The following is a 12,729-nucleotide window of genomic DNA, read 5'->3' on the forward strand; positions in this document are numbered from 1 at the left end:
CAGTCTTCTCTGAGCAGGATTAAAGGAGAAGCAGATGAGCGCAGCAGCACCCGACTGGAATTAGAGATTGGAGTTCAAGTTGTTTTTCTGCCAAACCCTTCTTGTGTCACCGCAGTCAAAACACTCAGGGTTGGGTTTAAAAAACACCCAGATGAAAGCAAAGGAAACAAGCATTTAAGTGCCACTAAATATCCCGTGAAGCATTATTCCTGGTTTTAAGTGCCTGAACCTGGCCCCTGTTCCCTCCCTGTCTTGTGTCTGTGTTTAAAATACAATGACTAGGAGTTCTTCCAGTGCTGGCGTGGGGGTAAGGGTAATCTAACACAGTAATAAGTAATGCGGTAATATGTGCGGTGTTCAGAGAACTACATGGGTGTGAGCTATAAATTTACTTTAGATAAGGGTTGGGTTTTTTTCCTAAGAACTGGTGATTCATTACGGAGCCTTGTGGGGCCCTGAGAACTCGATGGTCCTTTCCACAGAAAGGATGAGAAAAAGAGCAATTGTGGAATTGTCCCTTGAGCCCTCCAGCTGGCCATACTGAGGGCTGAACCGTCCCCACGCCAGCGCACATGAGCTCGCTCACTTCCCCAACGGGGATTTTCTGCACCGAGTGGCTCCAGCCGCTCCCCCAGAAATGCTCGCTGCTCTTTCCAAGACCTCTGCTGTGGCTCCTACAGCAAAGCACTATTACTGCTTCCCTCTGTAGTTCCTATACCATAAGACAGGCAAGTCAGCAAATTCAATAAATCTTTATGTCAGTGTGTCTCCATTTAATTGCATGCATTCACATAGTCCAAAAATACAGAACAACACGGTTCAAGAATCATGTTCCTTTTTGAAATGTATACCTGCTTCTACTACTTATAAACAGCTTTTACAGTGCTTTTCCACTGGCACTGAGGAAAGGATTGCATGCCTTTTCCAGCACTTCCTATGGATCATAATCAAAACAGAAACCTACAGCTGATACGGGACAGCAGGCAGACAGCACAACTGAAGCAACCTCTGCTTTTACTGCTAATTACAGAGTTTATGGGATCAGAGGTGAATGAGAGGTGTTACCCAGCAGAATGTGAATATAATCATGCATAAGAGATGCAACACAGCACAAGTACTCAGCACACGGGAGCTCCAAATCTCACCATATGCTCAGTGCAACATTCACATCGCATAAACAAGCCTAGCATGAGCTAACCTCCTGCCCTCATTATTATAATAAAATATTTACCAAATCCAAAGGCAGTGAGTAAAAATCTCTGCTGAATTTTAGGAACCTTTACTGCAGCAACGTAAAGGCTATTTTTATAGGGGTTTAGCAAGATTACAATGAGAAGGGATATAGGAACAGCACTCCAATATATCTAGATAAAGCAATAGGTATTTTTCTCATTACAATCTCATATAAACTCTAAAATCAATTTTAAATAAATAAAATGAAGAAAGTTTTCAAATTGAGCTGTCAGCTAAGTGCCAGTATCATTATAATTTCCAAATCATCATTCATATAATTAAAAGAATATGAAGCATAATTTAAAATCAGTGTTTAACCATCTTCCTCCACTCTGCTGTGTTGCCACATAAACACAGAATAATTATTCTCACGACAGTATCGGTGATTTTGTTACCGCGGCTCTGGATGAAAACCAAGTCATTTCAGGTCTAGGCTCTCCAAAAAGCGGAGTCATCACACGGTACCTGTATCTTCCGGCATTCCCGCGTTAATTCCCTTCTAGAAGCAGGGCTGCTGCGTGGCCAAGCACCGCCGGCGTGGCGGGGGAGCGGGAGCTGTGCCCTCACGGCAGCCGCTCCGACACCAACGCGCCCAGGGGTCAGATAACTCCTGCGGCACCCACGCACAGGCTGGAGGCAAGCCAACCCCTCGCCACCACCGCCGCGTAAAAATAGCGTCCTGCAGAAGCCTAAATATTGTCACGTCCGCGGGGCAGGCCACCGCTGGCAGGGTCGCGGAGGGACCGCAGGCAGGACGTGCCGGGGATGGCTGTCTGCATCAGGTGATGCCACCTTCCATAGCCACTGGAAGGGTGGTGCTGGGCACCTGGGGAAAAAGGCTTAAAGAAGGAAAACCTGCAACCTGCCTGGCCGCAAATTAAAAATACGGGGTGAGGTTGCTGGGAAACCCCTCTAGCCATCCGCCCAGTCCAAGCAGTCCTGTCCCCCCGGTGCAGGAGGGCACAGCACGGATGGGAGAAGATGCTGTAAGCTCGTCTCTCTCACACAGGTGGTCAGCGAGATACCTGGCAGGCAAAAATCTCTCCCTTGACTGCTCATACAGAGTTGGACTGCATATCACTGGAATGACAGCGATGTGTTGAGCTATTTAAAGCAATATGTGCTTGCCCAGCTATCATGTGAATACTCCACGAGGATTAAAATCTGTAGCTCTTAGTTGCTTTGGACTAAATTTGTATGAAGGCAGTAACGTGACTTATGCATTGGAAAGGAGAGTGATGGCTTGGAGAACAAACTGGCTAAACCTGGAGTAAAGTGCTGGGATAGGAACAGGATTGCACCTTCCTTTTCCACAATGCAGATCATTTTTTTCCCTGCAGGCTTCACAGAATCCAAAACACTCTTGACCCTCCATTGCTCACCATCCTTTATCCAGTCATTACCTACTTGGTTGCAAAGCAGCAAAGAAACAGCTTTTCCTCTCCTTCAGCAAACAGAAGCTAGTCAGGGGTGTAAATGTGAAAACAGGTCTCTGCTGCTTCCGGTGCTGCTGATGGAGGGCTGTGAAAGCAACACAGCTTGTGCAGCACTGTGCACAAAAAGCACAGTAAGTTCACTCTGCTATGCAGGTTGAAGAATAGTTTGCACTGAATCATTTTAAAATCTATTGAACCGATCCAATCTGCATGTGTTGAAGGGTGAGTCTCCATCGACCTCAACAGTCGATGCCAAATCATTTCACAGAAAGTTCAATACCTTCCAATCTCCATCAAAAGACAAACTGTTGTTTAAAACTTGAAATACTGGTTTTCCTTATTTGAAAAAAAAAAAAAGGGAAAAAAAGGCCTTATTTGTGTAGAATAAAGTGCAAGTTTTATGGCTTAGTGATGTTATTAATTTTTTTACACTCTTATCAGCTCACTATGGATGAATGGTTATAAAAACTATATAAAGAGGGGGTGGAGGCTCTTTATTCATTTTTTTTGAAAACAAAAAGCATCTATGCTTCAAAAGCATCTACATGCAATTATGATCAAGTTTGAAAGTATTTCGTGATGAGAAGCCAGAAACAGCTGATAGTTTGTAGATCTTACAGAAATGCCCACCACCTAAAGCAGAAATCAAGAACTCCCCCGAGTTTCAGAATGTTTCCCTTTGGTTTTTTACTTACAGAAAACGTCTTTACATTTTGTAATGGATATGAAACAAAACCTTGTTTGTCCAGTATTGACTACTGGGAACAGAACGAGCATTTCTATGGCAACAGTTGAGGAGCTCTGACTTCAGAAATCTGTATGGTCAGTACACCACTGTCCTGGGCCATGCCAGACATAGTCCGTAACTTTAAACGGCCCCCAACTGACATGGCCTGAGACCCAAAGAGCAGACCTGATGAACCCAGGTTCCGCACATTGAATCAAAACTATGAATTATTCCATTTTTTAAATTTCCTTATATATGCACTATCTTGCAGCAACTGATTTTTGGTATTAAAACCTTATGGCAATATTTTATTTTGTTCAATACTGTTGTGCTGTCTGTGTGAGGCCAAATCTGTCCCTGCACTCTTTTGGATCATCAGCCACCCTGGCTGAGCTCTCCAGATATTTGCAGGATTTGGCCTACTTAGTTTTTCCCAGCGGCTACTTCAGCTTGGCAGAAGCACAGAAGGCACTTTGCTAAATAGCAACGCTCTGAAGGAACGTAAATTAATAGGCAGGAAAAGTGAAAGCGCTTTCACTCTCACACAGTCTTTCCCTCTGCTCACCAGGCTTTCTCCTTTTCAGGGCTACATGCTATAAAACTCATATTTTGACCTTACATGCTCATAATGCAGTCACATAGCATACTAATTTGTATTTACAATTCTAGGTGTAATCCTTGAGCCTCCCCTGTGGTCTCACCGCTTGGCTACAGCAAAGGAGAAATCACACTCAAAGAGCTCAGAGGGTTTTGATGGTGTTTCTGTGAAACTCCAGCACCACTCATGGGCTTCACGGGCACAAAGCGCAAGACCGTTGCACTTCATTAGCGCGATGAGCTGATTTGAGGGAGCGTGACAAGGGATGGCAGTGCCAGCAGCGCAGGCAAGACAGCTCAGACCACCGCCTGCTGACACTCCCGCTGCAAATGATCCAGAAAGCAGCATGGTTTTAACCCGATTTCTCAAATCAACACAAAGCCAAACACCTGTAACTCCTCTGTTTTAAAGGTAGTAACAGTATACTGCCCTTGCTATAGAAATGGATGAGGCACTTGGCTCCTCTTACAACTTCCAAGTGAAGTCCTGGTAGCCACAGCAATGCCCTCGCCCAACCTCTGTTTCAGGTTTCCTTTCACCAAGGTTACATTACCGAGGTCAATGCCTTCACTGATGTCTTTGCAAACAGCAGCCAGACAGCTTAGCAACGAATTTAGGCCACTCTGAAATGGATTAGTTGGCTGCAAACTCTTTATAGCTTATGGTACCATTGGTTGGAAAGGGCATTTTTAAAAGATTTCAGATCTGTTCCTAATTAACTCGTTTTTTTTACTGTACTCGCTTCCCTCTTCTCAGTAAAAGTGAATGTCAATAGTAACTGAAGGTGACAGTATGTAGTCTAACCCTGTTCCTGTTCTTCCATGCTCACAGCACCTCACTAGACCCATTTTGGGCTTCCTCCATAGCCCGTCTTTGAAAATGTTTAGAAAGAATTACTAATTTTGTTAAATATGGAAGACTGTAGATGTTTTTCTTCACTGTAAAATATGAAGTACTTTCTAATCAAGAATTTTTTAAAATTCAGAGCTAAAACAACACCTGAGATTTAGAGCGTTCGTAATATACTACGTGTATGTACCTGTTTAGATACAGCAATTCTTATGCTGCTTGGGATCTGCATATTGGTTTAAATTTTAGGTTGCCCTATGTGGAGTCAGGAGTTGGGACTCAATGATCCTCATGAGCCCTTTCCATCTCAGGCTCTTCTATGATTTTATGAATCTATGTCCCTGGACTTTAAGTCGTTCACTAAGTTTCTAACCAATCGCATATATGACTTGTTTAACAGCAAGTCTGTTTAACTACAGAGTCCAGTCTCAATACAGGCTGAGAAATCTACTTTTCATAAACAATCTATAATTAATGAATTTTACTTTGAAAATGCTGGAAAATACAAGAAATCATCATATTTCACAGTTTTTTTCTCAGTATGCTTTAAGGTATCTTTCCTTCTAGGTTGCAAAAACTGGCTGTAGTGCTGCTTCATGTTCTTTTTGCCTTACAGTGGTTTCGATCCAGGCTACTGGTTATTTGAATTCTCTATCAGGGACAATATGATCCCAAACAAACAAAAATGCAGTAAAATTAAGTATGCCTCTGTATGCAATGATACAGATTTTGGCAATGCTTTATCACTAGGACAAAAATAAAATTAAGAAACAGTTGTTTCCTTTTAACTGTCATAATTTATTAATTGAACTGATATATTCCTTAGTGGTTGTGTTCAAAGTTGGCTCTACTGCTGAATGGTCCTTGCCCTCAAGCACTTATGATCCAAATAAAGAGGACAAACCCATGGTAGAAGTGAAAATGAACAGTAAAAGGGTAAAGGTTTAACTAGATGGAGTTGGATAAATGGTGTCTCTACAACTAAACCCATGTCTTCCAACTTCCTGCCCAGCCTCTCTTGCATCAATCCCATTCCTGCTGGGAATGGACTTGCAAGTCACCCAACCATGCCCTCGGTGACCAGTTGCACCCTACCAAAACCTGTCCCGCTCAGAAACAGCCTGAATTTAAACTTCTGGCTCTCAAACACCTCCACCCTCAAGTCAACGCTTGAGAAAACATTTCTCATTGCCTGCACAGCACTGAGCTGTATACACGGGCATCTTTAATTGAAACACACGCACAAGCAAGCCAGAGAAAAACAACAATTTGTGGGCTCTTGTAGTACAAGGCGCTGAAGTATAACACGCTGACAACGCTGCATATTTATGAAGCAGGAAAACTTAAAAGGTGAGATCAGGCTGAGAATCCACTCTGAGCTCTGCATAACGGAGAGCAGGCAGCTGTGCTTGCTCCAGAGGTAACTGGGTCATGAGTCTTTCTTTGCTCCCTGCTATCTCTTGAGAATAAAGAGCTTCCTTCAGCCCTGAAATTCGTGATGACAGCCCTTGTCTGCTGTCCAGCAAGTTGGATGAATGAAACCAGAACTTCTCCCACTTCCAGCTCCTTTCTCCCAGGGGGGACCTCTCTACAGCAGACCTAGACCCAGACCGAAGGGTGCGTTATCCCCTTTTACTCCCTCAGCTAGAATAAAAGCTCCATCTAGTATTCTTCAGAAAACTGTACACATGAAATAGTGAGCAGAAATCAAACGTAAAGCCTGCAAAGCCTTTAGCAGAGATTTTATAATGGGAAAAAGTAGTATATCAAACCCATAAATAGGGTGCAAGAAAATCCTTAGAGGACTGAAAAAAAACCCACCCCTGTCTCATAATGAGGTGACAGAGTACTGGCACATCCAGAAAGCAATGTGACACAGGTCAGAGGGTAAAGGGATACGGTCTCGTTAGCAGCGAAGGGGTGATGAGAGCCACAGCGATGGTACTGCAAGTCACACGCCTTCAGAAATGAACCTGCCGCACAGGGAATCTGCTGACCTTATGAAACTGATAGGGATAGCCAGTAATAAATGGAGTAGATATCAGATAAGAAAAGATCTGCTTAAGTAGAGGTCATAGGCGACCATTTAGTGCAGAAAAAACTGCCATGTAATAAGGATAAGGCAAGCAATTAACAAAAGGTATTAATTTCTAAAAGGTCAGGCACTACAAGGGGACTAACTGGAGAAAGGACTTCAGAGTGCAAGAGGGAAACTTAAACTGTCTGCTGAATACCTAGTGGTAAGCTGTGAAAGTGAACAGGATAATGGGATGTATTGTATTAAGGGAAGGCATCCCAGCTGCAACAGAAATGGTACTGTAACAAGAACTGCCGAAATAAAACCTAGAATCCTAGCCCGGCATTTTATGGGAGGGAAATCGAAGAAGCAGAACGAGGCAATAAATGTCAGTTGGTGCGGCCAAAAATTGCACGTAGTAGGCATGAAAGTTAGAAAAGCTCATTTATATCCTTTAATACAGGAGGAATTAAACTACAATACGAATTTGACATTTAGGGGATTGTGAATGGTGCAAGAAAGATGACAGGCATTGCAAAGACGCCAAGATCGTTTTTGGGTATTTCTTCTGGGAGTAAATTAATGCATGGAGCAGGTTTTTAAGGATGGATTTTTCTGTGTGGGTTGATGCTACATGCACACAAAGAGAGAAAGAGATCACTAAATGTTAATTTATCATTATTTTACAAACAAAATTACCATTTAAATTGTATGGAGTTCTAATCAATGGAAATTTTGAGTGCTTAAAATAGAGAATAAACTGAAGTATTAGCTAAGTAATTGGATAGACTTTAAGAATCTTCACTGCTTTGCACTCCTCTGAAAAGGTACACAGACATTGCCATAATTCTGCAATCACCAGCTAGCTATCATACATTAAATGATAATGTGGGTTGGGTGCTGTTTAGAAAAAAGATTCAACCTCTCCTGTGTTTTAATTAGAATCCAGAAATTTAACTTTGGAGGTGTCTTATAAAGAAAAAGAAATGAATGCACACAAACCCCCCGAAAAAATGGAAGATTTTGAGAGTTAAGAGGCCTGGGACTAGGTCTAAGGAAAGACTCATGTGCCTGAAATGCCACACACGTTAAGTCCAAAGCTGCAAGGCTGAAAACCCCCTTCTCACACCTGCTCCTCGGTGCATCCAAAGGCAGAGCGATCTGATTTTTCACTTCCCATTTCCCAGCTGTCCGTGGAGGACTCCAAGAAAGTGCCTTCAGCTTCCCCCCCTTTTCCATATGTAGAGGATGGTAAAGCAGCTGTATGTGCTTGTTTGTAGCTTATATCCTTTGTGCGAGTGTGGGGTACCGAGAGCTTTACTCGGTGTCACCCAGCAGATCTGAGAATCTTCCATTTGAAGAGCTACCTTCCTTGTTTTCCAAGAAAATATGACTAATGAGACCTTTCTGGATCCTTGGCACATTTGTTGGAGGAAACCTGGAGAGAAACTGCCCCCCCGAGCGCGGGCTGCCTTGCCGCAAGGCTGTGCAGCTCAGTCCGTCTCCGATGCGTGGCACTGCCACGACGGGCATGCGTGACCAAACACACATGCAGAAACCACGCTTTGCAAAAAGCTGGCTATAGTCTCCAAATTAGGGCAATCTGAAAAAGTGGAGAGTTCAACCCCAACAGATCCAACAGGGAACCACAGCCGCAAATTCCACTTACTCAGGGGCTCAAGTGGCTGCGAGTCTGACCCCAGCTTTTGCGCAGACAGCTCTGCTCGGGTTTACAAAGGCGAGGATAGGAAATTACGTTCAGGATCCGGACTGGGAATCCCAAGTGTAAAGCCCTGAACAAGAAACCTGCCCCAGTGGGCAGAGGGGATTTCAGACACGTCCTCATCTTCAGCTCTCCGCGTCCTGTGCGCACGCGCCTGACGCCCAGCGCTTTAATCCTTGCATTTAGCCCACGGTGACCATGCCAGAAAACATTTTTCTGCCTGCTTTCCAAATCCCATTCTCTATAAAGGGATGTAGCTGCAAAGCAGCAGGTCAGATCCAAAGCCTACTTAAATACATTCATTTTGGTTGGTGATCACTGAGGAATTTGTCAACAACGTGGAGTGCTGTTTTGAAAGCAAAAAAGATAAAAAAGAAGTCATCATTGGAAATGTGATGCTGTTGGACTTCACCCTGTTCCCAGTGAAGCCCACCAGTAAAACTATTATTGATTTGGGTGGAAGACTTGTAACAGCATTAATTTCTGATCTGAATTCCACCAAGTTTTGATCTTAGCAATTTACTCATCACTACCAGAAGTTCAGCCTTTCCTCTGTTTGCCTAAGGTTACAATTTCTCTTCAGTAACATCTGAAATGAAATTATGTCTCCGAGCTCACTTTAATACCGAGAAACAACGCAGAAGGATTTTTTTTTCTTGGAGTATGTCTAAATTAATTTATATGCTTTATTGCTCAGTTCCAGCATAAGTAGCTCTGAAATTTTAAGAATCAATTAAAAAATCACTGGACTCTATGTCTTATTACTGCTCTGCAGCTCCCTGGCTGCCTGATAATCACTTCTAGCACCTCCACCAGTTACTCAAGCCATACTCCTGCCAGTCCCCCCATCTTTAGGGCATTAAGCTATAGAGGGCCATGACACTCGATCAGAATTTTGCGTTTCAGTGTTACTTCCTCCCCCCAGGGCTGTAGCACCGACCAGGCAGCACCCCTGCTCGGCATCACTCTTCACACTGATATTTGCTCCGTGTCATCAAATGGAGGAGGGGAACAAGCACACTCCCTGGCTCGGAAATGAGCAAATGTTTGGAACTGGGGAAAAACAGTTTAGAAGGAATTTCCATGGCTCATTTCTCTTTCCATTCCCCGGTACAAACAGAATAATAATAACAATGTCTGCTTGTTATAGCAACACTAAAAAGCAAAAGCAAGATAAAATAACGTAGAAAACAATAGTTCATTTTGCTAGCCAAGCCACAATGAATCACCCCCAATCATTAATTAAATTTTAATTTATTAACTTTCCACTAATGCTATATGAAATGGTGTTCCTAAAAGGATTACAAACAATAATTTAATGACGTTTTAAAAGGTTCTTTCCATGTTGTATTCTACAGCATATAAAAACGTCTTAAATAATTACTCTGCAATATAAAACTGATCTCCTGGTTTCATTTGCTCTGCTTAATTTGGCACTAAGAAGGGATTAGCTGCTGGTTTATTGCAATCATACAGTTATTTCAAATATATATAGGTATTGACATTATTGAAGTGCTGGCGCTAAAGTCACACTACCTTACACAGGTGCAAATTAGTTAACTTTGGTGAAGTTCTCACAGCGTGAAAATTTCTTCTTCGATCCGATTACACACATACAAACCTAATTGTGCTTCCTCCCCATCAGATACATCAGCACGTTGCCTCCCTTTTCACATTCAGGCTATGTAATTTCTGCAATTAATTATCTTTCAACACTGCATTCATAGGAGAAATGTGTTACATTCACACAAACTCAAGCCCGGAGCCTACAGCCACTGTGCTACTTCTTGCACAGTTCTGCAACTAACAGTTCTACTGTCGACGGATACATTTTTGAGCTATCTATACAACATGCTTTTTGACTGAGTTTTGGGTTGCTTGATTTGCAACCTGACACCTTATTCAGACAGCAAATGAGTTTTATGTCAAATTGAGTATTTTGGACTGAAGCTTTATATTTGCCTTTTGCAGACAGAAGGGGAAGAAGCAACATCATCTGATAAAATTGTGTCGTACTTATAAAAGAAAGATATCACACACCATTTTTCCCAGATGTACAGAAATGCAGTACAGTAAAGGACGGATGACAATGCAATGCCAAATCCCACGTTAGCCTCACTCCCCTGATTTCAACAGGGTTGAAACACAGACGAAGTATGTTCATTGTGCCGAGAGAACAATAGTGGGATATTTGCGGTCTGGGGACAGGGCATGCTGGAGCCCGCTAGTCCCCATCCAGCCTCTGCACCCAGGTTGCTGTTGCATGGTGACCTTAGTTTAGAGGAGGTGAGGGAAACTGGTGGCTAAGGTCTGGTCCCAGTCTTGTGTCAGGGTGAGGCTGTGGTGAGCACAAACAGGAGTTGCCACAGTCTTCACATTGCCTGTATTTACTTAGTACAACTCACTGGAAAAGAAGGACAAAGAACAGGCTCGGGGGGACCTCATCACAGTACTACAGTATTTAAAGAGCTGCTACAAAGAGGATGGAGACTCTCTCTTCACAAGGAGCCGCATGAAGAAGACAAGGGACAATGGGTACAAATTGCACTGGGAGAGGCTTCATCTTGACATAAGAAAGAAATGTCTCACAGTGAGAACAATCATGCCCTGGAACAACCTCCCCAGGGTTGTGCTGGAGTCTCCATTGCTGGAGGTGTTCAAGATGTGATTGGAAAGGGCGCTAGATGATCTCATCTAGGCTCCCTTTCCCACAAAAGGTTGGACCAGGTGATCTTTCGAGGTCCCTTCCAACCCGAGTTGTTGTATGATTCTGTGAATAAATGCAGCCCTGCATGATGAAAAGTGTGATTCAGAAATTCGTTTCTGTTCACCAAGGGGGGAAACTGTAAAATACGGTTGAAGGAAAGCACCAAAGAATGCTTTTCAAGTCAAAACAAGAGAAAGCAGAAGAAACCATTTTGATGTGCTTACTTAATCTAAATTGGCTTTTAGCTTCACCAGGACTGAACCTGGTAAGTCCTCACATTCCATGCAAAAAATACAATTAATCCAAAATTGTAGCCAAGGCCAGGTGAACACCAGCTACCTTTGCAAGAGCATTAGAGAAATCTTTATTTTCCTCTGTCTCAAGAGAGGCCTTTATCTCTTCCCTAACACAAAAAAGCCTAGTGAGTTGCTGTGACGTGGAGGTTGGCAGCCCCACTGCACGCCCCACCAGGCAGATGTAGGTCACTCCTCCTCCACACAAGGGGAAGGAAACGGGGAGTTTCATCTGGCTGCAAGCTGCTCCAATTGCCCGTAATCCTACTGATTCAAGTCTTTAGTAACAACCTACTAAGACGACAATTACGTAGGATCCTATTCCATGACCTATATGCCGCTGAAGCAAGACTCGGTCTGTTGGGCCATCAGTGACACAGCCGTCCTGGTTCATGGACTGAGCTCGTGACACTACATGTTTTACCGCATCCCCTTCTTGCTGTACACGTGGCTCTCGGGCTGTTTGTATTCACAGTCGTTCCTCCTTAACCACTTCAAGCTCCCTTCTGCTTCCCCACAAGGGATGACCACTTATATCTATGCATTGATGACCGCTGTTTGACCAGTTGGCATTATGTAGAAGCAAGATAAATTAAGTATAGCCAAATCCGGGGCACCACAGGATGCGGGGACGCCTCCCACATGCAGCCAGCGGGGAGGCTGGTTGCCAGTCCCCAATAAGCACACACACCCCTACCAAACCCACACACCGTTTAAGAAGAGGACAGGACAGACTGTGGCCATCGGGTGCTGGGCTCAGCCAGAGAAGGACACTGCCTGGCAGCCAACTTACTTGCAACCAGCCCTGTTTATCCCTAATTTCTCTCCATTCTCCCACAAATGCTCCTCCCTGACCCACCTTGATGACTCCTTTCCCCTTCCCTTTCGATCCTCCTCCTGGACATCTCCCTTCTCCTGGGCGCACAGCCTCTTCACGCTTTCCTTCCACCAGCCCTGGGGCTCCCCGTGGAGCAGGAGGCAGCAAGTCTCCCTTACTGTTTTGCAGGGCTGCAGAACGTGGGACCTCTTTTTCCTCTTCCCCACTGCAGACCATATACCAAAGGAGCACCAGGGCACAATCTGGCTCTGCTCTACTCCCAAAGTATCACACAAAAATACTGGTTTTAATGAGAGAAAAGCCCAACT

General features: G+C 43.8%; 1 protein-coding gene across 11 annotated transcripts in view; it reads right to left on the reverse strand.

Annotated features, from left to right (window-relative positions):
- Nucleotides 1-12,729, reverse strand: part of ABLIM2 (actin binding LIM protein family member 2) — a 145,042-nt gene that overhangs the window by 111,485 nt on the left and 20,828 nt on the right. The window contains exon 1 of one of the 11 annotated variants that reach the window (XM_052780565.1): nt 1,699-1,820. The exons of the other annotated variants lie outside the window; for them this stretch is intronic. Within the exon in view, the coding sequence (XP_052636525.1) occupies nt 1,699-1,714 (16 nt within the window). The 5' untranslated portion in view covers nt 1,715-1,820. Of the gene's footprint in view, nt 1-1,698; nt 1,821-12,729 lie in introns of those variants that run through there. 11 annotated transcript variants of the gene reach the window in all.

Source organism: Harpia harpyja, chromosome 2 (genome assembly GCF_026419915.1).
Source record: "Harpia harpyja isolate bHarHar1 chromosome 2, bHarHar1 primary haplotype, whole genome shotgun sequence".
Taxonomy (NCBI): Eukaryota; Metazoa; Chordata; class Aves; order Accipitriformes; family Accipitridae; genus Harpia; species Harpia harpyja.